The sequence below is a fragment of the Leptomonas pyrrhocoris genome (assembly GCF_001293395.1).
Source record: "Leptomonas pyrrhocoris isolate H10 chromosome Unknown, whole genome shotgun sequence".
NCBI lineage: Eukaryota > Euglenozoa > Kinetoplastea > Trypanosomatida > Trypanosomatidae > Leptomonas > Leptomonas pyrrhocoris.
The window spans coordinates 89644-111956 of record NW_015438370.1 but is presented as its reverse complement, the minus strand read 5'-3'; the positions used below and the strand labels follow the sequence as shown (position 1 = coordinate 111956).

The 22313-nt window shown below is 59.3% G+C and overlaps 10 protein-coding genes across 15 annotated transcripts; all 10 read right to left on the bottom strand.

The window, feature by feature from the left end:
* Positions 1-824: 824 nt before the first annotated feature.
* Positions 825-1661, bottom strand: ABB37_06329 (putative mitochondrial hypothetical protein; the record flags this gene model as incomplete). Of its 2 annotated transcripts, none has more annotated exons than XM_015804616.1 (1): positions 825-1661. In XM_015804616.1, the coding sequence occupies exon 1, from the start codon at positions 1470-1472 to the stop codon at positions 825-827; it is 648 nt and encodes a 215-aa protein (XP_015656594.1). In that variant the 5' UTR covers positions 1473-1661. The 2 variants fall into 2 exon arrangements, with proteins under 2 accessions (XP_015656594.1, XP_015656595.1); XM_015804617.1 differs by having other exon boundaries at positions 825-1491.
* Positions 1662-2028: 367 nt separating this feature from the next.
* On the bottom strand, positions 2029-4153 carry ABB37_06328 (hypothetical protein; the record flags this gene model as incomplete). The annotated part of the gene is made up of 1 exon (XM_015804615.1): positions 2029-4153. The coding sequence occupies exon 1, from the start codon at positions 4144-4146 to the stop codon at positions 2029-2031; it is 2118 nt and encodes a 705-aa protein (XP_015656593.1). The 5' UTR covers positions 4147-4153.
* A 1046-nt stretch (positions 4154-5199) lies between these two features.
* ABB37_06327 (hypothetical protein) lies at positions 5200-6331 on the bottom strand (the record flags this gene model as incomplete). 2 transcript variants are annotated; one of them, XM_015804613.1, is made up of 1 exon in its annotated part: positions 5200-6331. In XM_015804613.1, the coding sequence occupies exon 1, from the start codon at positions 5947-5949 to the stop codon at positions 5200-5202; it is 750 nt and encodes a 249-aa protein (XP_015656591.1). In that variant the 5' UTR covers positions 5950-6331. The 2 variants fall into 2 exon arrangements, with proteins under 2 accessions (XP_015656591.1, XP_015656592.1); XM_015804614.1 differs by having other exon boundaries at positions 5200-5972.
* Positions 6332-6836: 505 nt separating this feature from the next.
* On the bottom strand, positions 6837-7677 carry ABB37_06326 (hypothetical protein; the record flags this gene model as incomplete). 2 transcript variants are annotated; one of them, XM_015804611.1, is made up of 1 exon in its annotated part: positions 6837-7677. In XM_015804611.1, exon 1 carries the CDS (start codon positions 7524-7526, stop codon positions 6837-6839), a length of 690 nt encoding a protein of 229 aa, XP_015656589.1. In that variant the 5' UTR covers positions 7527-7677. The 2 variants fall into 2 exon arrangements, with proteins under 2 accessions (XP_015656589.1, XP_015656590.1); XM_015804612.1 differs by having other exon boundaries at positions 6837-7550.
* A 571-nt stretch (positions 7678-8248) lies between these two features.
* Positions 8249-9813, bottom strand: ABB37_06325 (putative mitochondrial processing peptidase alpha subunit; the record flags this gene model as incomplete). Of its 2 annotated transcripts, none has more annotated exons than XM_015804609.1 (1): positions 8249-9813. In XM_015804609.1, exon 1 carries the CDS (start codon positions 9650-9652, stop codon positions 8249-8251), a length of 1404 nt encoding a protein of 467 aa, XP_015656587.1. In that variant the 5' UTR covers positions 9653-9813. The 2 variants fall into 2 exon arrangements, with proteins under 2 accessions (XP_015656587.1, XP_015656588.1); XM_015804610.1 differs by having other exon boundaries at positions 8249-9810.
* A 588-nt stretch (positions 9814-10401) lies between these two features.
* On the bottom strand, positions 10402-13786 carry ABB37_06324 (hypothetical protein; the record flags this gene model as incomplete). Its single annotated transcript, XM_015804608.1, has 1 exon — positions 10402-13786. The coding sequence occupies exon 1, from the start codon at positions 13648-13650 to the stop codon at positions 10402-10404; it is 3249 nt and encodes a 1082-aa protein (XP_015656586.1). The 5' UTR covers positions 13651-13786.
* A 447-nt stretch (positions 13787-14233) lies between these two features.
* ABB37_06323 (putative U1 small nuclear ribonucleoprotein C) lies at positions 14234-15018 on the bottom strand (the record flags this gene model as incomplete). Its single annotated transcript, XM_015804607.1, has 1 exon — positions 14234-15018. Exon 1 carries the CDS (start codon positions 14906-14908, stop codon positions 14234-14236), a length of 675 nt encoding a protein of 224 aa, XP_015656585.1. The 5' UTR covers positions 14909-15018.
* A 340-nt stretch (positions 15019-15358) lies between these two features.
* Positions 15359-16542, bottom strand: ABB37_06322 (hypothetical protein; the record flags this gene model as incomplete). 2 transcript variants are annotated; one of them, XM_015804605.1, is made up of 1 exon in its annotated part: positions 15359-16542. In XM_015804605.1, exon 1 carries the CDS (start codon positions 16400-16402, stop codon positions 15359-15361), a length of 1044 nt encoding a protein of 347 aa, XP_015656583.1. In that variant the 5' UTR covers positions 16403-16542. The 2 variants fall into 2 exon arrangements, with proteins under 2 accessions (XP_015656583.1, XP_015656584.1); XM_015804606.1 differs by having other exon boundaries at positions 15359-16536.
* A 363-nt stretch (positions 16543-16905) lies between these two features.
* ABB37_06321 (hypothetical protein) lies at positions 16906-17695 on the bottom strand (the record flags this gene model as incomplete). The annotated part of the gene is made up of 1 exon (XM_015804604.1): positions 16906-17695. The coding sequence occupies exon 1, from the start codon at positions 17650-17652 to the stop codon at positions 16906-16908; it is 747 nt and encodes a 248-aa protein (XP_015656582.1). The 5' UTR covers positions 17653-17695.
* A 600-nt stretch (positions 17696-18295) lies between these two features.
* On the bottom strand, positions 18296-21903 carry ABB37_06320 (putative mitochondrial hypothetical protein; the record flags this gene model as incomplete). The annotated part of the gene is made up of 1 exon (XM_015804603.1): positions 18296-21903. The coding sequence occupies exon 1, from the start codon at positions 21878-21880 to the stop codon at positions 18296-18298; it is 3585 nt and encodes a 1194-aa protein (XP_015656581.1). The 5' UTR covers positions 21881-21903.
* Positions 21904-22313: the final 410 nt, after the last annotated feature.

The window sequence follows — 22313 nt, the reverse complement described above, 5'->3', positions numbered from 1 at the left end:
GAAAGCCAACGGGCGCGCACGCACTCCAGTAATAATAAAAGAGTAGAAGCGAAGAAGTGGGAAAAGAAAACGAGTAAAGTCGTTCCCTTTTTCTCCTCCGCCGCTCCTTCTCGAGAGGCATCCCTCCACCCGCACCGTCTACAATGTGACCCGTGAGGAAACCACGATGACCTAACGCTGCGCATCCCGCGTCTTTCCTCCAGCAGACCTTCGCCGGTTCCACCGCGCGGATTGCTGATTTCGTTTAAAAATTCTTCCTTTGAGAACCTCTCTGTCACAGTCAGACATTTTGCACCGCACTTCGTCGACCGTAGCGCTGCGTGGAAGGCCATGAAAGGACTCGAGACGCCGAGTTTGGTTATTATCTTTTCTTTCTGTTGTTGCTTCATTTTTCTCCTCTTGGTTCTCTCTCATGGACCTCTCACACATATATGTTAGTTTTACGTCAGCACGAACCACCGAGTGTCGCTATATACATTTACATTGGGAAAAAAAGAGAAAAAGAAAAAGAAGGCGAGGGGCGCTTCACATACATGGGCGGATAGCCGAAGCACACAGCAGGCGCGACGCGAGGCAGCACAAACACAAACAACCGGAAAGAAGAAGGAGCGAAGTAAAGATGAGGCGCCACGCGGAGAGGTACAACAACAACAACAACAACAACACCCACAACAGACTGCAACTGCTTTCGTTCTTCTCTTCCCGCCTTTCTTTCAACGTCTCCCCAAAAGTGGTGCAGGATGCGGTGCCGTAGCCAGCGGGCGCCTCCTCTTTCTTTTCTCCCCCACTTCGCTTTGATACTTGATGATCTCCGCGTTGCGATCTTAATGAGAAGCGGTGGCCTGTGGCACCTCGGCAGCGTTCGCGGCCTCAACGTTCACCTGATCTGCTGCCGCCTGCGGCTGCTGCGCAATCGGCAGGAACAGCTTGAACTCCGGTGGCAGCTCCTCCTCGGCGTACAGGCGATCGCTGAAGTACAGGCGCCGGATGCGGCAGTTCGCGTGCACCTGCACCCGCAGCGTCTCCACGTAGTTCGTGCCGTAGGCGCGGCGAGTGAAGTCGGACAGGTTGAATTGAATCTGGTTCCATCCCTCGTCCAGCCGCATCGGCATGGTGCAAATGAAGGGCTTCACCTTGGTCGTGCTCTGGTAGTTGCTGGCACGGAAGCGACGGCGCATGTTCTTGTCGTCCAGCACCGTCACCTCGAACGAGAAATACTTCTTCATGTTCTTGATGATCATGACCAGAAAGGGGAGCTTGATGCCGAGGGTCTGCTTCGGGTTGGCGGGGCAGGTAACGTAGCAGGTGCTGACGTTGCTGCCGACGATCTCCAGCACGCTACTTTGGATGTCCTCGTCGGTAATCCGCTTGACGTGGCCGTTGCGGACCTTCGAGTCCCAGATCTGCAGCGGCTTCGAGCCGATGCTGTAGAGGATGGACAGGAAGCCCGCCTGGTAGCTATTGTGGAACATCGCCGGTTGTCGTTGTCCTGTCGTATCCAATTGAGAAACGGCGAGAAGGAGGGGTCGGGTAACGGAGGTAGAAGAAAAAAAAAAAAGCAAGGCTCTATAAACAAACAAAAAATATATATCAAACTGCGAAGGCACGTGCAAGGAAAATGGTGCTAGAGGATTTGTACACGGACTACCGCTTTGTTAGCTGCGAGGTTTGATGTGTGTGGAGAGAGAGAGAGGAGGGAGAGAGGTAGAAGTTCGTTGGTTGACGGGCGGCAGGAACGAAAGAAAGAACAAAGAGAGGAGGAGGGGCCGCAGTTGAGCGATGCGGTGTTGTAATCCAGCATGATGCTGCGCTTGTTCTGCAACTCCTCCCCCCTCTCTAAACACACCTGAGGAAAAGCACGAGAACCACTTGCGTGTTTCGTTCGTTATGGGTGGTGTGCCCTTTGTTGAGTAGTCAGATGATATACGTGTTGTTACTCGTGAATAATAATAAAAGATAACAGTAATAATAATGATTTTTATTATTGCTGTGCGCTGGCACCTTTAGCGCCCTTTCCCACTTCTCGTGTCATTCGTCCTCCTCGCCGAGCATCAGCGAACGTACCGCCGCCGTCACATCCGCTGCCGTTAACCCAATTGCGTCAGCCACCTCGTCAAAGGCAACTTCATCTGCCATGCAGCCTTCCCACACTGTAGTCGAGCAGCACCCCGCCGCCACTACATAGATCATTGCCAGACCCATCACCTCCGGCGACGACCCCGCCGCGCGCAGCAGCACCGCTGGAATCGCAAATGGAAAGCGCAAACTGCGCAGCAGCGAGCACTCCTCCTTTGCACCGTTTACCCGGAGCGGCAGCTCTCTGAACCACACGCCGGACCAGGCCACGTTGATCAGCAGCACGTAGTCGACCATCAGCAGGCGCGAGAGCGTCGCGGTGACTTCTTCAGAAAAGATGTGGGCGGTGAGCAGCTCGCGTCGCTGCTGCTGTAGCGCCGGATCGATGCGCAGTTCGTCTTCGATGTCATCGATGTCTTCCTTCACGTCGTCGCGCTCTGCTTGACCCGAACACGCGTGCATGCGGGTGTACTCCTCCATCGCAGCCACGATATCTACAGAAACTTTGAAGAAGAACGATGTGGCGCGGCCTTCGGCAGCGGCAGCGGTGGCACGTGAGATGTTCGCCTGCAGTGCGGTGCGGTGCTTGGCGTAGTGCAGGCAAAAGAGTCGGCGTGTCCTTGCCCCGCTGGTGTTCATAATAAAATCAAAAACCAACAGTGAACCGCGAAGGACGGGACGGGGATGCTGATCCGTCACCGCCGCCGTCATCGACGGTGACGGAGCAGCAGAAGCTGCCGACACGTGTGTTTCACTCCCTGTAAGATCACTCGCGTCGTTTCGCGCGGCCGGCACGCGTGGGAGGTGGGACTCCGAAAAGCGCGGCACCACTTCATGATTCCACACTCCTTGCAACACCTGCATCTGCTCCAACACCGTCCGCAGCAGCTGCGGTTGCTGCTCATGGCGTTCTTCCGCCCGGTCGGTGTTTGCGCGGTCCTGAAAGGAGACCTTCCTGGTTGATTTGCACTCACTGGACGGCGTGCTTCGTGGACGTGCGTGATGAAGGCGCAGCGTGCTTTCGTACGACACCCCCACCTGCACCGGCTTGAGAGTGTCTCGCACCTCCTCCTCCTCCGTCGTCGTCGCTGCAGTGACTGCTGCATCAACGCGCGGCCGCACCACACCCGTCTCCTTTACCGGCTGCACCAGCCACGACGCCGACACCTCCGCCCCTGCCAGCTGCTGCAGCGAGGCGACGCTCAAGTTGGGGAACAAATTGGTGAGCGCGCTGAACACGGACGGAAAGTCGAAGCTCAAGTACGGCGACACACGCGGCGTGATGCCGGACTCGAAGAGGTCCTCGCATTCCGCACTGCAGAACCGCTGAGGAAAGCTGGCGCCGAGCATGCCGCTGCGCCGCACGCGCGGGGACGAGGTTGCCGCTGCTGATGCCGCTGCTGATGCGGAGGAGGATGGTTGCCCTGGAGCTGAAATCTTCTTCTCGTTTTGTAGCCTTTTCCGCTGCATGCGGTTTAGCATCGCGCACTGCCGCCGGGCAAGTCGAAAAGACTCCGCGGTGTACAAATCATCTTCGTAGACAATCTCTTCGTTGTCTTCCGCTTGACTTGTCGCGGTTGCGGAAGACGCGTTATTGTTCATATTCTTATTCGTTTCGCTGAGGTGTTGAGTGGCCGGCGAGCTGCGGTGATTGATTTCCTTCGTATTCTCACCGTTTTCCTCCTCCTCTGCTTCATCGTTCTCTCCGTCCGAGGTCGAGGACGAAGAGGAGGGCCAGTCAAAGCTGAGCGTCCCTCCATTGCCCTTCGCCACGTTCCACAGCAGCCCTCGCGGCTTATTCCCACAGCCGAGGCACCCACACAGCTCGTTGTAGTTCCGCTCGACAACGATGTCGCGTAGAGTGCCGCGGTCTAGTAGATGCAGCATGTGGCGCGACAGCGCCGCCGTCGGGTCGAACTCCCGCGTCGAGGTCGTCAAGTACTCGGTGACTTGTGCGACTGCCTTGTCGATGATCGCCTCCCACGCACCTCCTCCACTGGGGAGAGCTGACGGCGGTGGGGAAGAGGCAGCCGGGACGTTCATCGCCCCTGCACTGGGATCTGCGCTCATTGCCGCTGGTGTAGATAATACAAGGAGAAAACAAAAAGTATAGCAGCCAACAACGATCGCAAAGTAAGAAGAAGGATGGATGTGATGAAGAAGAATATATTTATGACGCACGCTAACACGCTCCCCTCCCCTCCCGCGCAGCACTGCGCCACGGAAGGCGATGCAGCTGCGGGGATGCCTGCTTTCCGTTCTCCAGAAACGGAAGAAATGCAAGGGAGAGTATTTCGGTAGGGCACCGTCACCGCAAACCCCCAAAACGTACTCCCTCTTTGACACCGCAAGACATCCTACGCGGTGACGACGACGACGACGGCGGTGATAACCATCGGGGAGACCCGCTGCAAAGGAGGAGGCTACGTGCCTTGACGCCTTACAGCGCCGCTGCCGCTGGAGGAAACCAAACCGGAGATTTTCAACTCACTCGCGACTCGTCTCCTCCAAACAACCTTCCTCTATCGGAGAGGCTTTTCCCTTCTCTTTCACGCGGCTTTCATTGCCAAGTGTGTCACGACGAAAAAAAGCCGCTGCGTCAAAAGGGCATGTGCGGCCGATCGCGAAACGGGAAAGCAGCGCCTCCACAACGCACGCGCACAGCGACGTTAAACAAACAAAAAAAACTTCTAAAAAAAAAGATTTCATAAAGCACTTGAGGGCGTATGTGTATTCGTTGGTATTGCCGTCCACTTTCATAATGAAAAAGCGTGGGGAGGAACAAGACTTATTTTTCCTTTCGGGGATCCACACAGACACACACACAGCACATTCCGCAGCCAGCCGTGCTCGTACTGCCCATTTCGTTTGCTCGCTGGCCTTCGTTCTTTCAATCCTCGCTGTATTTTTTTTGGCTGGCGAAGCGCCTGCGGACTCACGCTGGAGAAAAACCATTAGAGGTAGATCAACGGCCACGTAGACGGCGAACACGAAACGCAAAGCCGCGATGCAAAAGCAAACAAACGAAGCCCATGGGAGAGGGTGAAGTGCCGACGACTGTCCACCACCAACACACACTTGTAGAAGAGCAACACGAAGAGGAGAGCTGTATAGAGATGTATGCTAACGAGGGGGCAGCGTAGGGAGGCCAAAGGCGGATGCCGCCATCACGGGGCCCCCATTACCACCACCGCTGCTCGCCTTCCCTCCGCTGCCAGTCGCCGCGGCAGACGGCGATGCTTCAAAACTCGCCGAGGTCGAGTGCACCGCCGGCGGGTTGGTGGCCGCGTTTGCGAAACGAGACCCGCTCCTCGGGGCTGCGGGAGAAGGCGCCATGGGCGGCGAGCACGGCGAGCCCGCAGGCGATGCCCCAGCGCTGCCGCTCTCCAGCCCCTCACTTCCTTCCTCCAGCACGAAATCATCACGACCGACCTGCCGGTGCCGCGCGAACATGCGCTGCCGCAGGCGGTGATGCAGCGGGCTGAGGCTCGTGTCGGGACGATCACGCTTGCGCCGGTTCTCCGGCATTTGCAGCAGGCCGTGGCTGTACTCGTGTAAGAAGGTCAGCAGCGCCGGCAGCGGGACGCTCTCCATACTGCTGCTTCTGCTGTGGTGACGATAGACCATGGGTGTGTGGGCTGCGACGGCCGGATTACGGTGATGCTGCTGCTGCTGCTTCGCCTCCGCTACGTATTGCGTGCAGAAGTTGCGCACATCAGCGGCTGCCGTGGCGCGCTGCATCGCCTGCTCGTGCATTAGTTCGATGCAGCGGCGGCGCTGCTTCTCCACCTCATCGCGCAGCCCTTGGATGATCTGCTCGTACTCCGCCTCCATCTGCGCAACTTGACTGCGCCAGTACTGCTCGGAGCTCATTCTCTCTTTGCGCTGCGTTGGCTGAGAACGCGTCGATGTTAAATAGAAAAATAGGGAAGGGCAGGGGGAGTAAAAGTTCGTGTACGGACCGTGCAGGAAGCGGCCGACGGTGAATGGCCCGGTGAAGAGCTGAAAGAGGTCTCTCTGGGGCTTCGACTTCTACGGGTGAGACACAGGAGGAAGGGAGAGGCCAAAGTGGAAAAGATGCGCGGATCGACGGTGCGTCGTGCACGGTCCGCGTAGCAAGAAGAGAAAAGAAATACCGTTGTTGTTATTAATTCCTTTTTTAAAGGGCTTTTTTTTTTGATAGAAGGCTAATAATTTATGCAGCGTGCGAGCAAGGAAGCGAAAGCACGCGAACGTACTTCACAGCTGTGCGACTGTGAGTGTGCGTAGAGTGGAGGTGGATAGAGTACCGTTGGTGCGACACGTTGCGGACGATCAGAGGGAGGATCAAGGGAGGACAGGAGAAAAATATATGATAGGTCCGATGGTGCAGATATATATATATATATAGCGGAGCTGATCTAGTGTCATCCATAGACGAACAGATGAGGCAAGATTCCAGTAGACGCATTAGAAAGGACAGTAGACAACAATGGTGGCAAACAGAATCAAGCGTAGGTAATGGCGGGTTTAAAGGCACCAGTGCAGCCAACAAAGGAACACTCAAAAGGTGGCTTAAAATGACATACGGAGGCAACCAACAACACAGTAAAGCAGAACACACACCCCTTGCGCCCCTCCCCTCTAAATACGAAGACTACTGAGCAGAGCAGAGAAGCACGACACCGCCGCCCTCCTAAGAAAGCAACGGCAGTAACAAACCCAAGAAGGAGCATTTGCGAAACACCAAAAACGTGGTTCGCAAAGTTTACTTCTCCGCCCTACAGCGGCTCCAGACTGCGCAGCACCCTCTGCAGCCTGTCCACCTCTACCTTCACCTTCTCGTAGTGCGCCAGGTCAAACTTATGCTGCGCGTAGAGCCTCTCACACTGCTGTTCCCGCAGCATGTCGCGCAGCGTGTCGTAGCTGAACTCCCGCTGCAGGGCCCCGTACCACAGAATGGCGATCCACGTCGCGCTGTACCCGATCAGGTACGTGATCGGCTCCACCAGGTTCCAGTCGAAGTGAACGTATGTCCAGTCGAACAGCACAACCGCCTGGAAAAGCAATAAGAGAAACAGCTGCTGCATCTTGCGGTCGAGGTGACGCTGCGCCGCTGCATCGCAGAGGTTTTTGATCCGCTCCAGCTCTTCCAACTCGCTTCGCATTTCGCTGCATCGTGCCTTGAGAGGTCCGTCTCGTGCCGCACGTAATGCGGCAGTCGTGATCGCGCTGTCGGCCCCTCCTTCCTCTGCGCCGCCGTGAATACCACTACTACGGCTGTTGTGATGATTGGCCGCCGTGAACGTGGAGCAGTACCGTGCCGTCGTGCAGTGGAATCGAGACGACTGCACCGTGAAAGGCGACGAGCAACGACGACAGCAAAGCACAGCTCGTGCAATAGAATGGGTAAACCGGCCGCGAAGCAGTGGCGCCGCACGCGGCGGGAAGGCGCGCCTAACAGGCAGCATGGCGCAACACTGGTGCAATCTACTTCGGAAGAAGAGAAAACAAAAGAAGAGAGGTGCGGTGAAAAAATAAGTTTACGTGTTCCCTCAACGGGTTATCGAGCTTCTTGTGTACAGTTTGCCGAGGCTGAGTGCGCGGCGCTTCTTCACCGCTTTAAAGAAATACAAACCGATGGAGGGCACACAAGAGAAGAATGATCGCGGTCCTCTTGCCGGTTCACACATACACAGCGGGAGACGACGGAGAAGAAGAAATGCGCTGCGTACCGCTCTCGACAGCGATGTCGTCGTGCTGCCGTGAAAGCCACCACCCACAAGAAGCATAAAGAGAGGCGCAGATCAGCTTCACGATGCGAAGGCGCGCCTTTCCGCGCAAACCCGAAGCGCAAGCTACGAAGGAGCGCGGTGCCGTGCTTGCGTGACCGCTCTTAGAAGGTGCGCACCTCATCCACATCTGCTCCCATGAAGATGAGTAAGCGCACGTCGTTCGTTCCAATACAAGAACAGGTGGTCTTCCGCTCACTGTAGCCTTCAGATTCCCCTTTATTTAAATAGTATAAATACTTGTAAGATCAGTTGGAGGAACGAGTGTTGCCGAGGCGTGCTTCCACACGTACATACACACGAGCGCGCACACCATCAATCATCCAACTACAAAAAGCGGTGTGTGCGACAAACAAAAATACCTAAGTTTCTAAGTTGCTAGTTTTTCTTTTCCTGCTAAGTTAGTGGCGGTTCAGAGCCGGAACAAGAGGGAAGCTAAACGTGTCCCCCGTCGCGTACATGGAGGGCGCCTTGGCCAGCATCTTCTTCAGCGTCTCCTCCACGTCCACCTTCGTCACCGCGGCGATTGCCTGCGTCAGCTCCCCCACACCATACGGCGACGTCGCAATGAAGTCGCAGTAGTCGCGCACCATCTCCGTCTGCTCGTGCAGCAGCCGCACGTGGGCGCAGTGCACCCCCCGCTGTACCGCCGCATCCTCCACCGATGCCGGGAAGGCGCTGGCGGCCGTCTTGATCATCGCCTCCACCTCCCCGGGCGCGCCGCGAAGGGTGTAACCGATGAGCCCTGCAGAGGAGTAGGGACGGTAGAAGACCTGCACCCCGTAGTAGTTCGGGCTGCCGCGGCTGCCGTACACCGCACGTACCGCCTCGTCGTACACCTCACGCGTCACGAGGGCCGCCGCGTACGTTTTCGCACCCGCCTCGCGGCCGTACGTCGGCACCCCCACTGCGGCGATCACCTCGGCCTGCATGTCCGGCATCGAGCCCATGGCCGACGCGCGGGCTTCGTACTCAACGTTGTGGCTGCCGGGGTAGAACTGCGTCTCCTCGTTTGCGTGGGAGAGCTGCGGGGACGCCGCGCGGGCGTGGTGCGGGGCCTCGGCGGAGTGCTTGTAGGGCAGCTTCTCGTACGCAGCGACGAGCGCGTCGTGCGGGACGTTGACGCCGGCAATCACGATGCGGCTGGGCAGGAAGTTCGCCGCCCAGTGATCTAAGAGCGCCTTGTGGCTGCAGCGATCATTCGCGATCTTCGGCACCATGCGCGGCGCCCCGAGCGGCTCCTTGTAGAAGGCAACGGTCTCTAGTTGATCCACGGCGTACTCGCGCGGGTTCTGCCAGCGCATCTCCTCCAGTTGGTTGTCCATCGTATCGCGGAAGCGCTCGATGTCGGCCTCGTGGAAGCGCGGCGCCACCACGCCCGTCGCGAGCATCTCAAACGGCATCTCCCACATGTCTCGCCGCCCCTCCGCCTTCCAGCTGAGGTAGCGCTTGCCGATCTCGCCGTGGCCGTAGGCGTTGCCGGTGGAGCGCATAACGCGATCGATCTGAAAGAGGGAGCTGTCCATGTTGGAGGTCTGCAGCGCGAAGCGCATCACGTAGCTCAGCCCTGGCGTGGCGATCGGGTCGTACTTCGGGCCGGCATCGGCGAAGACGCCGATCGAGGTCACCGCCCCATCGAGGTCGTGCGACACCACACGGACGCCGTTCGCTAACTTCGTCGAGCGCAGAGCAGAGGGCTGCCGTGGCTTCACGGCGGGCACGATATTCGTGCCGAACGCCTTCTTCAGTGAGGGCTGGCCGAACTTGTACTCGTAGATGCCGAGACGCGAGGAGGCGCGGAGCATTCTGCCTTCTTTTCCCTCCTAGGCCTACTGGTGCGTAGATTAAAATATAGATGTGTGGACTACTATACACGTATAACGACCCTTGGTGCTCTCGCTTCGTTGTTTCTACTGTAGTCAGTCGCAAGAACAACAAAATATGGTTGAGCTATCCACTACCTTCTGGATGTATGTCGGGGATGTGTGAGTGAGTGGGCGGGCCGGGCAGGCGTGTACGAGCGTGGTCGAGAGAAAGAGTTGAGGAAGGCGGTGAAGGAGAGAGCGATTGGCACCGATCCATTTCATTTCGTTGTCCCTCCTGCATGTGAAGGCGGTGAAAGGTCAAAAGCCAGATATCACCCCCCCCTCCGCATCCCCATGCGCCGTCGATGGGGCAACACAAAGAAGTCTTCAGTTCTCTTCACCTCCATCGACCCCAATAAAAAATTTCACTCTGGTGAGCGCTGCTGCATTCGGAGTTGATTCAGTCGAAGAGAGGAGCGGCTGGGTAGAATTGCAATGGAAGCAAACAAGAAGGCTTGAAGAGACGATACCACGCCACAGGGCACAGAAAGAAAACCTCACACACTACACACAACACACAGCAACAAACGATCACCCTCCTCGCACCATCATCAGTTATATATATATATATGGGTTTCGTACACGCTAAACCGCGGCACCGAAATGCAAACGGAAAAAAGAATCTGGTAGTGATAATAATAATATTGAGGAGACGCACTCCCTCGTTCTACGCGTATACGGCAGTGCTGCTATAGGGGCAGCTCCTCCTCCTCGTCTACGCGGGCAACGCGCTCTGTCTGCGGCGCACCGTAGTACTGCGCTCCCGTGCTCGCCGCCGGCTTAGCAGGCGGCGTGCTGGAGGAAGGCTTTGGCCTGGGGGAGACGGAGGCGGCAGCACCAGCAGCAGCGGACGCAGGAGGAGGTGCCGTTGTCGCTGAGCTGGGCTGTGCGGCCGCTGGCGGCGCTGTTGGCATCCCCGCACGGACGACGGCGGGAGGGGCCGCCGTCACCGGCGGCGCCGCGGGGCTCATCGGCTGACTCGAGCTTCGACTCGTCGACGCGCTGAACGTGGGCGACGGGGCAGAGGCGCTGCTCTGCTGCGGGGTCTGGAGCGGGTCGTCGTGCCGCACCGGCGACGGAGCCCCTGCCGCTTCTGTCTTCGCAGACGTGCGCTGCAGAGCCGGCGGGATGGACAGCGCGGCGTCGTCGCCGTCGTGGGGGGATTGCACCGTGGGCATCGCACGGACCATCGCGGCTGCCGTGTCCGCGCTGTTCGGCGATGCAGTGCCGGCCATCAACGACGCCCGCCCCCCTCGCACGGCCGCCTCGACGACCGTCTCGAGCACGGCGGCCGACAGCGGCACCTTCGCTTCGTACTTCTCGTACGCGCAGGCGCAGGCCTCGTCCAGCAGGCGTTGGACGGCTGCCATGTCCTCCGCGGACCACTCTTTCCGCCACTGCCGTGGCGCAGTGCCCTTCGCCGGGGCGTGCAGCGCGTGGAGCAGGAAGGTGCAGCTCACCTGCAGCCGCTGGAACTGCGCCGCGCTGTAGGCCTCCTCGTCGCGCACCCTGTCTACGATCCCCTGCAGGACGTACCGCACCACACACGCCATGATCAGCGACGGCGGCCCCGCCACCGGTTCAGTCCGCAGCGCTACTTCTGTGTTGGCAAAGATGTTGTTCACGCTCAGCTGCAGGGCGGACATCACCTGGCGTGTGTAGGCCACCGCGAGTTTGCCGCTTAGCTTCAGATGCGAAGAGCCCCCGCCGCCTGTGTTGGTACCCGTGCCACGGTGGTCGCTGTACGCGGCGTTGGAGCTGCTGCCCCTTCCCAAGCCGCCACCGTAGGCCACTCGATAGCCGGAGCCTGCACCGCCGCCTCCTGTCGTCGTCGTCGTCCCCGTAATGCCGGTCGTTTCGCGACGGCGCAGGACCGGGGAGCCGACGGGTACGGTGCTTCCTCGTCCTCCAGCTACAGAGGAGCTGTAGTGGCGGTAACTCGCTGCTGCAGCGGCGGCCACAGTAGGCAGCACCTTAACGGTGTCGTACACGGTGGACCACTCCGGCAGCAGCTGCAGCAACGTTGTCTGCACAGCGGGCGTGCTCGTCGACGCGGCCCCAACAGCAGCGGCAGCGGCAGCGGCAGCACAGGCATCGCGGGTGAGACCGCTCTCCTCGCTGCTCGCGCCACCAAACGCGGCCGTGTAGATCGACTGCACCTCCAACTGACCGAGGAGAATGATCGCACGGTGCTGCAGCTGCTGCGCCACCCGCTCGAAGCCCACCAGCGTCTCCGCCAGCACCTCCATCGGCAGACCGTCCTCGCCGAGCAGGATGCCGCGCAGCGCGTTCGCCGTGCTCTGCGACAGCGACGCGTACAGAAAACGGGTGAGCACAAAGGCGAGCTTCTGCGCGTGGTCGTCGTCCATGGGCGGCATCGCCGAGACAACGCTGGTGTTGGCGACGGGCAGCGGCACACACGCCTTTAACGTGGCGGCATCCGGCAACTGCAAAACCTTTTCCTTCATTCGCTGGTAGCCCTGCTGAAGCACGCCACGCGCGGCGTCGTGCACCACACCGATGTAGCGCTGCACGGCGTTGTCGTTGGAGACAGGAGAGCCGGCAGCAGCGGCAGCTGCACCAGAGGCTGTGGTGGAGGCGGGCACCAACGGGGAGAGGTAAATCTCCGCCAGCGTCGTCATCGCCGTGACAAACTGCTTTAGCAGCTTTGCGAGGCGCGTAGTGGCGGACTGCAGAGCCTCCGCACTCGCGGCGGGGTTCCGCATGGCCGACCCCCCGTCCATCGCAATCGCATCCAGATGCGCCAGCGTGAAGTCTGCCAACGACTGCGCGAGCGATGGCAGCATGTCCATCAACACCGGCTGAATATCCTTCGCAACCTGCGCCGCTGCGCTCGATGCTTCCGCGTCGCTGGTGCTTGCGTCGAGCAGGGCGTAGACACGTTCCGAGTTGACGGCGAGCATCGCACACGCGTTCTTGAGCTGCGCGAGTGGCTCCCGAAGGTTCACTTGGCTGAGCGACGCCTCGCGCTTCGCCAGCTCCATTTCCGCGATGTCCTCCGGAATCACCAAGGCGGCCTTCAGGCTGCGCTGCGTAGTCGCCACGTTCACCTGGAAGCTCGCCGTCACGCTCCTCATGAGCGTCCGCAGGACCGCCTCCTCAAAGGGCGGCTGGTCGGCCATGTGCTCCGACTCAAAAAGCGAGGTCGCCCGCAGCAGTCGCAGATCCTCGACGTAGCTGCGAATGCGATCCATGGCGTCCGGATCGTCCAGCGGGTACGAGCACATGCGCTGCTCAATCGCGCGGTACAGCTCGCCGGCCAGCTGACAGCAGCTCTGCTGAATCTGTGTAATACTCGCAATCGACTTGTGCTTCGTCAAGAACCCATCCCCCGCTACCCAGTACTTCACCCCGACGTTGAATTCCTCCTTGTCGATCAGCCGGCGCATCGTCGTCGGCAGACTCGTGAGGAACTGCACCTTCTTCAGCATTCGGTTTGCCGTGATGGTCGCCTCGATGTGACTGCGGTGCACCTGCAGCTGCTGACTAATCTGGCTGGACACGTCGTCGATGGTGCTCACGTTCAACGAGAGCGTCTGCAGCTTCGCGTCCATCTCCACCACGTTGTCCTTCATTTCCCGGATCGTGTCCGTGGCGGAGATGAAGCGAGCGTAGTTGCGGTACACCAACTCCTGCAGCTCCCCGTCTAGCTTCCGTACGCGCCGCAGCAGGTCGGTGTCCGTCTCGACCAGGCCTTTCAGGCTTTCGCGCTTCAGCAGATCCGTCGTGTAGCGGTTCACGTTGAAGTGCTCGGAGTCCAGGTCCAGCTCCGGGGGGATGTGCGGATTGCCTTGGGCGGCGCCCTGCGATGCGGCGCGTTTCGCAGACGCGTTGGGGTCACCGTAGAACGCTTTCATCTGGTCGCGCAGCCGCTGCCGCCGCTCATCACCGGTGCCACCGGCTGCGTTGACGGGCATGGGAGAAGACGAATGAAATCAAAATGCTAGATATATATATATATTTGTTAATACATACGTATGTGTGTGTATGTACCTGCAGAGTCAGCACAGTGAATGGGGACACAACGCTGCTTTCTGCTTTCTGCCAGGGACTTTCGTGTTTACGATGCAATTACGCAGCAACAACAACAAGACCAGATTTGAAGCGGCAAAGGGAGAACGGTGGAGCGAGAGAAGGAAAGCGCTAAGAGCAATGAAAGTCCTTCGTCTTCATCGCGTGTGCCTTTGAGCCGACATCCCATTTCCTATTTTTCTTTTCTTCTTCCACATGTGCTAAATACCGCAGCCACAACTCCCTCGTGCATTCACCTTTGATCGTCCGAGTTCTCTTTCCCCCCTCTCCTTCTCCGTCTGCGGTTTTATTGGAGTAGAGTGTACAAAACAGAAACAGCAAGCTACACAACGTAAACAGCGAACAGCCCTTTCTCCCTTTTGCAAAGGACGGGTACAGATCAAAGCGTGCGCCGATGAGAGTACCCAACACTGTCAACCGCTGCGCACGCGTCGCGTCACTCAACGCCCTCGCCCGCCTCAGCGATTTTCACTCCTCCTTCTTGGGAGGGACGTCCTCCTGCGGAGGCGGTCCGACGGAGACCTTGATCGGGAGGGGCGGGGACATCACCACCTTTCCGCCCACGCGAATGCAGGGCGTGCCCACGCCAACACGCACGGCGACAGCAGCAGCAGGCGATGGCATCAACACTGCCGGTGGAGGCGGAGGCGGAGGAGGCGGAGGCAGAGCGCCGCCCACGACAATACCGGGCGCAATACGCTGCGCCGCTAACGGTGTTGATGCGCCGCGCCCTGCTCGCTGCTGCTGCAGCCGGTGCACCTCTCGCCCCCGCGCCTGCTCAATCGCGTAGTTGATTTCGCTGAACCACACACTTTCGACGTGCGCGGCGAGATCGTAGTAGGCGCGAAAGGCGTCCATGTGCCGCGCACTGCGCAGGTGCGCCGCCCACGTTTTCTGTCTTGACGAGATAAACAAGTCGCAGTAGTCGCAGTAGAAGAGGCGCTCATCCTTTTCGTTGTGTCGTCGCTGGTACTGCAGCAGCTTGCGTCGCTGCTCTGGTGTTTTGCGAGCGAGCTTGCGGCGGTGGTGAATGCGGGCAACTTCATCGAGGGTGGGCTGACCGTTTAGTGCTGTGGCGGGCGACGTTGTCGTGGGGCTGCTGCCGCCACTCAGCGGTGCTTGTGGAACAACATTCGCGTCCATGGAAAGGGAGCGTCGTGGGGTAACCCGAGACACCACGTACTGATATTTCTGTTTCAATGGTGTACTGTGCTACCCTTCGCACGCACACCTTGTTCTCCCTTTCGTTACCTTCAGGACAGCGTCGACATCGGCATCAACGCAGAGGAGTTTCACATCGGTAAATACGGAAAATGAGAGGGGGGGGGGAGGGGGCAGATAAAGTGGCACGGATTAGGAGCGTTACTTCACAAGCAGCCTTTGTGAGCTTAACGAACTAATTAAAAAAAAAAACACGTTTGTTCGAGAGGAGATCAACACATGATGTGAGAGCCGCCTATTGCGGCATCATGCCCGATTATTTTGCTTCAGATTTCGTGTTTACAGGTCTGCATTATCTCGATGGAACAGCACAATGAAAACAAAGCAAATAGCAAATGACATGCACAACTCCTGCCGCTTTCCCCTCCCCCTTTACTCATGCGCACGCACGGCTACGATGCGCTGACTAAAGAGCAGCATGCTCCGACTCGAGGGATGAAACACGACCACCACCATCATCATCGCCGCCAGCAGCGACGCCGCAGTGCACAACACAAGCGCGCGGTTGGGATTGTACGGCCGGTGCTCCGACCAGATAAAGTGGAGATCAATCCCCGCCTTCTTCACCGGCGAGTAACTCGCGTCAATCGCAAACGACGTAAACTTGTGCTGTTCACCCGTCTGATAACCAAAGTAGAAGGTGACGCGGGAGAGGTAGTGCACGGCCGGCCCGTGTGCATTTTCCGTAACTTCATCAAACTCGCGCTCCAGCTCCGCTCGTTCCGCCTCGCGCGGCGCCTGTAGGCGGTTGACCAGCAGCTCCGTCAGCATGCTCACGACTTTATGCCGCGACGCCAACGGCAGCCACGTCGACTCCTTCTGAAGCCCGCGGCCCACGCTGAAGCGCACGGCGAGGTCACTCTGCTGCAGCGTCGGGTCGTCCTCGAGCGTCTTCCCGGCGGTGCTCAGCGGCGCCTTCATCACGAGTGTCACCGCTCGATTAATGCCAAACCGTGGCGCGTACGTCGGGGGCAGATTGCGAACGATCTGGCTGCTGTGTTTGCCGGTGGTGGCGCCAAGCGCCGGCAGCTCTAAGTCTCGTATGTTCCACTCGTCTGGCAGGCCGTTTGCTCCGGCGGCCTTGCCCTCTGCAGGGTCTTCCACTACCACGTTTCCCTCCACGTCTTCGTGTACTGCGCCCTCGTCTAAGTTTATCGCCGCATCGGCTGGATCGTCAGGGAAGAGAAACGACCGCTGCGTTTGCCGCTTCAGCCGCAGGTACATGGTGAGGGGGATCGTGTCGCCGAAGTGGCTGACAACGGTCGGGTTGCGCGTGGCGGTCGCCGCATGGGCGGTCGTAGCGACGAGAACAAAGAAAAACGCAGCAGCGAGGCCGCAGACGAGCAGCAGCGGCGGCAGCGACGACGATGAAGTGCTTCGAAGGCCGCGCGCCCGCATCGGGAGATGCCGTGCCATCTTTTTTTTGCTCTGTTCTTCTTTCTTTGGACGGTAAGTGCGTAGACGGCGATGCAATGGGGAGGTTCTCCTTTTCCCGTGTCTTTGCGTAGTGGTGTGACGCGTGTTTGCGTGTTGTGTTTGTTTTCGGTGCTGTTGCTGAGGAGCGAGGTGAGGAGAAGGAAAAAAACAGAATACTGGCGTCGAGCAAGGGAAGAGGCCGCGTGCGGCTTTGAGGTGCGTTGCTGGCCGCGTCAAAGCCCTCGCATTCTTTAGAAAAAACCGTGCTGTTGGAAGAGCCTTTTCCCATGCGCTACGCGATGGGGAGGGGAGAAACAACTCCTACCAAATCGATCAGACATGGCGAGAGAACAAAGCGCTGCTGTTCGAGTGGAGCCACAAGAGCATCCTTTGCTTTCTTTTTTTGTTTTGTTTTCAGTTGAAGTGTGAAAAGAAAAGAAAGGCAGCTGCCACGGCGACAGTTCAAAATCAAGCGCACCCACGCTCTTCGCCTGCCTTTGCAGTTAGAAAGGCTGCCGCGGAGGTGTCGACTTGGCAGACGTGCGCGCGTACGACGCACGACGCGCCGGATGTGCCACCGTCGCTGCCGCACCCGGAGAAACAGCGGTCTTGCCGGCTGCGGCAGATGCGGCTACAGGAGGTAGGTGACGCATCACGCGATACAGCCGGTGCACCGGTGCGAATGTTGAGAGCATCAGCAGCACCTGCACGGGCAGCAAGCCGTTCGCGATGTTGTGCCCCGTGTGCAGCGCGGTCATCTTCTGCGGATTCAACGAAAATGGCCCTATTTTTATCGGCTCCGTGTACACGCAGTCGGACAGGTCAATCCAGCTCACAAATGGGTAGCGGTACCGCTCCAACCCATCGCATACGCCCTGCGCGGTGATCACGTCGGCGTACAGCAGACTGCCGAAGACGATCGTGAAGCCGACTTCCAGCGCCATTTGGTAGGTGGCGAGCGCCAGCAGGTTGTTGGAGAGCCACCGCACGGCTCGATACTTCATGAAACGCGCCGGCGGCTGCCACAGAGGAATGTTGAAGTTCGGCTTCACTTGGAACGGCGTTGGATCAACCGCGCCAGCGCGGAAACCGCGTGCTCCGTGACCGCCACCGCCACCGCCGCTGCTGTTGCTGCTACCAGACGATGAAGATGCCCATCGCCGCTGCACCGCCCGCGGTTGCCAACGCAGAAAAGCAGCCGTGGACGCCGGGCCGTGGCAGCACGCTCGCGACACGCTACGGTACCACATGTTCGCCTGTTTGCTCTCTCTCTTTTTCAATTTCCTTCGCACTGTAATGATAGATGAAGTACACCAATAAATATATGTATATGCACCAAAGGAGGATAAGAAGAAGGAAAGAGAGGAAACGTGGTTGCTTCAACGAAGGAACGGACGCAGAACTGCGGTGATAATGGCCTGCGGTGTTGTGCCCCCAGGTTTGCTTGTTGTGGCGCTGCGGTGGACGTATCTCCGCGAACAGTTAGAAAAACATCAGCAACAGCAGAAGATGTCATAAGCCTTGATCGCAGAGCAGCACGTTACGGCTAAGCGGCCTGGACAATAATCCACCCTTCACTTTATACTCTGAAAGAAGCGTGCATCTCTCTTTTACGTTATTCCTTCTATTACTTATATACTGAAGCATCAGCTGCTGCAGTCTGAGTTAAACGGTCGTTAAAAATCGGTTATATGTTGGGCAGCTAATGAGAGTACTGCGGTGAGCGCTTCCCCTCCTCCTCTTCCCATTATTGTTGTCAAAAAACAGAGCTCTTTAAATAAGTTTTCTCTTGGAAAGAAGAGAAGGCGGAAGCGTGCGCTTTATTTAAACTAACAAAGCAATAGTAATTATCAATTAAACAAAACAAACGTCGGCGCATGCGTTGAAGCTTCGCTACAGGTGCGTGTAGCACGCGTTCGTGATGGACGTCACGTCACGCAGCAGCGACCGAGTAATCACGTGTAGGCCCGATGCCCACGCCTTAATAATATTCTGCGTGTTCTCCTGCTGCTCCCCCGCGCTGCTGTGCGCCACGGCCGCCTTGTCCTCGTTGTGCGTCTTGACCGCTCTTCCTTCCTTCTTTGTGTGCTGCTGCTGCTGAGGCGGTTCATTGCCTCCCACCACATTTCCCAGCGCATCCTCCGCCGCATGCGCGCCTTCCAGAACAGAGAAGATGACGTACGAGCGGGCGGCGGTGGAGGAAGACGCTGGTGTTGCCGAGACGGCCGTGGCGCGCACGTGTGCTGCCAACACCGGTGCGAGCTGCGCGGCCGCCGTACGCGCCAGCTGCAGCGCCGCCGCGTCCTCGCCTTCGAGTGTGCCGGCTGTGCTGGACGACGGCACCGTGTCCGCTGCTGCTGCGCTCCTCTCCCCCTTCCCTTCCCCCTCCTCCTCGGCCGCCGCCGCCGCCGTGACGCGGGGCCCCAGCACGCCCAGCACCAGCGCCTGCAGAGCGGCGTACTCCGCAGCGGGACTCGTGCTGCGCTCCACCACGTCTCTCACCAGCGCAGCGCCGTCTCCGCATGCCTCTAACCCAAACTCCACGACGAGGCGTGAGAGACGGGCCGGGGTGTTGGCGCGGAAAATCGCACTCGGCGCCGTCGTCACCGACGGGCTCACCGGTGCCTGGTAGAGAAAGACGGCGTCGTTCACGAGGACGTACGGCGGACTGCGCAGCCGCTCCCACACCCGATTCTGCGCCGGCAGCACCTTCTTCGTCAGCAGCAACACACGCGTGTAGCACGCACGGATGCACTCGCCGGCTTTCATGCTGGGAAGCCTCCACGTCATTGTTCCGTGTAGGGTGACGATGTGCTGGGTGAGGGCGGCGCCGCGAGCACGGGCACCGAAGCGCGCGGCCGTGCTGGATGGCTGCTGTTGCTGCTGTTGCGGTGCGTCCGTCTTTGGCGTGTGTTTACGCGTCTTCTTCGTGCTGCTCTTCGGGCTGGTGGCGGTTGCTGCTGCTGTTGCTGCTGCCGCTTGAACATCCACGTCCGCCACTCGCGCCACAGAGACCACCGCATCCGTCACGTGGTGCTCCACCTCCATCCGCTCCGGGTAGAGCGTGAACTGGTAGGCCAGGTAGCAGTTCTCCGCGCCTTTACCGAACCGCTGTAGCGCTGGCCGGCCGGCGAGCAGGTTGCGGGAACTGTTCTTCATCGCGACGTCGAAGACGCGTGCGTCGCGCAGGTCCACGGCGCTGAGGCGCATGCCCGTGTACGTCGGGTCCAGCTCTACGGATCGCGCCTCCCGCATCGTCGCCGCGTCGAAGAAGTTCAACCCAGGCGCCACGGCGACGCTGAAGGTGGCCGCGGGGTGCAGGTAGCGATGCGGGAAGTTGTCCTCGTTCCACTCCTCCTCCTCTTCCTCTGGCAGCGACACATCGCCGGATTGGTCACGGGCGTGAAGTTCGCGGTTGATGTGCGGGATGCGGCGGGTTTCCCAGATGTACAGCAGCCGCCCCACACAGTCCAACACGGAGGCCTGCACATCCTCCTCCCCCACTCCTTCCCTTTCATCCCGCCGCTGCTCAACCGAACTCTGCGTGTTGACCTCACGACTGGGAGGGCTCCCCTCGGCGGTTGAGCGAGTGCAGGAGGACGGCAGTGGCTTCGGCAGGCGCAGCGGCGGCCGGCGAATGGGCTCCCCATCGAGCGAAGTGAGCTGCGGTAGGGACCGGCGAACCTGCTCCTGGTACTCCGGCTTCCGCGTAATCGGATTGTTCTTCAGCGACAGCCGCAGCAAACGTTCGGCGAAGTGGGTGCGCAGAACGAGTAGGAAGCGCAACGACCAGAGACGGTTGTCAGAGAGGTCCAACGCGTACATGAAGAGCTCCAAGTTGCGCTTGTGCAATGCGCTGACGAGGGCGTCGGCAGAGGTGATTTTGCAGTGCCTCAGCGTTAAACCGTGAAGGCGAATGCGTTGATGCCGGAAGAGCGCCGAAACGTGCGGCTGCTGCTGCTGCGGCGTCAACGAAGAACAGGAGGGGGAGGGGGACGGTGTGCCGTGGGTTGTCGTCGCTGCTTGCGCCGCGGATGCTGACCAAGTCGCCGACCCCATCGGTGGCTCCCAAACGGCCCTCTTCTCCGCGTGCAGCTGCCCCTCGCGTTGGTACAGCTGCAACGCCCACTCCACCGCCTCCACCACTTCATTGGCGCGTCCCGCGCCGCCGAGGTCGACTTCCTTCTCGGCGATCGGCTGCCGTGTAGGGAAGAGGAGCCCGTGGAAGTCGGCCGGGGCAGGCCGGTCATCCGTCGCGACGACGCCGCCGCCGCTGCCGCTTTCTGCCTGTCCGCCCTGCCTCGGGGCTAAAGCACTACCGGTGAAGTACGTTAGCGTGCGGGCGAGTACCACCCCGCACTCTGGCACGCTGCTGAGGTGGGCGACGAGCAGCGGCAACGCGCTCAGATCCACCATGCCGTAGTCTGGCCGAAACACAACGCGCGTGACCACTCGCTTCGATTCACACTCCACCAGCTCTTCAAATTCACTGCTGCTCAGGTACGCGTCCAGCGGATCATCCTCGTCGCCATTCGCCGTCTCAGCCCCCTTTTCTTCCTCGGTGGTGCGGTGCCGCTCCGCCACCACCACGCCCTTCACAACGACGCGCCCTGTGCGGTCGTACACGTCGGTCAGCCGCCTCTCCAGCGTGAGTCGCACATCGCACACAACGCCCTGCTCCACCTGGTAGCTGCGCTGCCACAGCAGACACACCACACAGCGCTGCAACGGCGTCAGCGTTTGAAAAATGCGGTGCCGCTGCTCTGCCCATTTCTCCTCCTGCATCCTTTCCATCAGCGTCATCGCTGAGCCGCTCCGCGTTGGCGACGAGGACGCCGCTTGCGTTGAGGGCCGATTGGCCGTGACGTCTCCATTTGCCACCCCACCTGCGGCCCCCCGCTGCTCTCCCTCTGCTGCGCCTTCCACATTGACGCTCTTCAGCGACGTCTGCTGCTCCTCGTGTTGCTGCTGTGCTACCCGCACGTCTTCTCTGTCCTGCGCACCGCGGCTGCGCTTCAGCGACGTGGCCAACTCACCGCGGTGGGTGAAGCGGCAGGGTGCGATGTGCAGCTCCACCATCTTCTCCGCCACCGCCGCGTCGAGGCTCCAGTTTAAATAGGCCGGCTCCTGCTTGAGCACAGCCACCAGCCGGTCAATCATCTCTTCCTTCTTGGCAGGGTCGGTGGAAAAGCCGGCTTGTGCGGTGGCCATGCCCTGCAGCAGCGTCGCGTCCCCTTCCACGCCGCTAAGATCCGCGGCGAGGTCCATCTGCGTGGTGTAGAGGGCCGTCGCGCTCTTCCGCAGCTCCGCCTCCTTCGCTGCCGCAAGCGTGTGGCGGACTTCCTGTTCCTTGTTGTAGGCCTTGCACTTGCCCGTTCTCTTCCAGGCTAGACATATGCGACCGAGGGTGGCGAGGTCGTCACGGTGGTAGCCGAGAGAGCGCGAGAAGCGCGAGTAGCCTTTGGTGTTGCTGAGCATTGTTGGGCTTTCTCCTATTTCCTTTGAATGACGCACACACACACACACACACAGGGGAACCGAAAGGGGTGCCCACACCGCAAGCGAAGGAGACGAGAGAGGGAGTTGAGTTGACGTGACCAGTCCATGCGGCATCGCGATGAGTTTTTATTCCCTTTTCCATCGTCCGTAAAGCGAAGCATTCATTTCCTTTACCGCCCAAGCTGGACGAGAGGGAGGGGATCCCGTGGGGCTCGTTTGTCGTGGTGGTGCGCTGAATGGCGAGGGAGACGAGTAAGAGGACACAAAGACGCCCGCACTTCACATCTTTCGCCTCCATTTTATTATAGTTATTTCCGCCGGTTATGCATAAAACAAAAAGCTTTAGATATGCAGGGATGCGTGTGCGGGTGAAAAGACCCCTGCATGGACACGCTCCATCAGTATCGCCTCG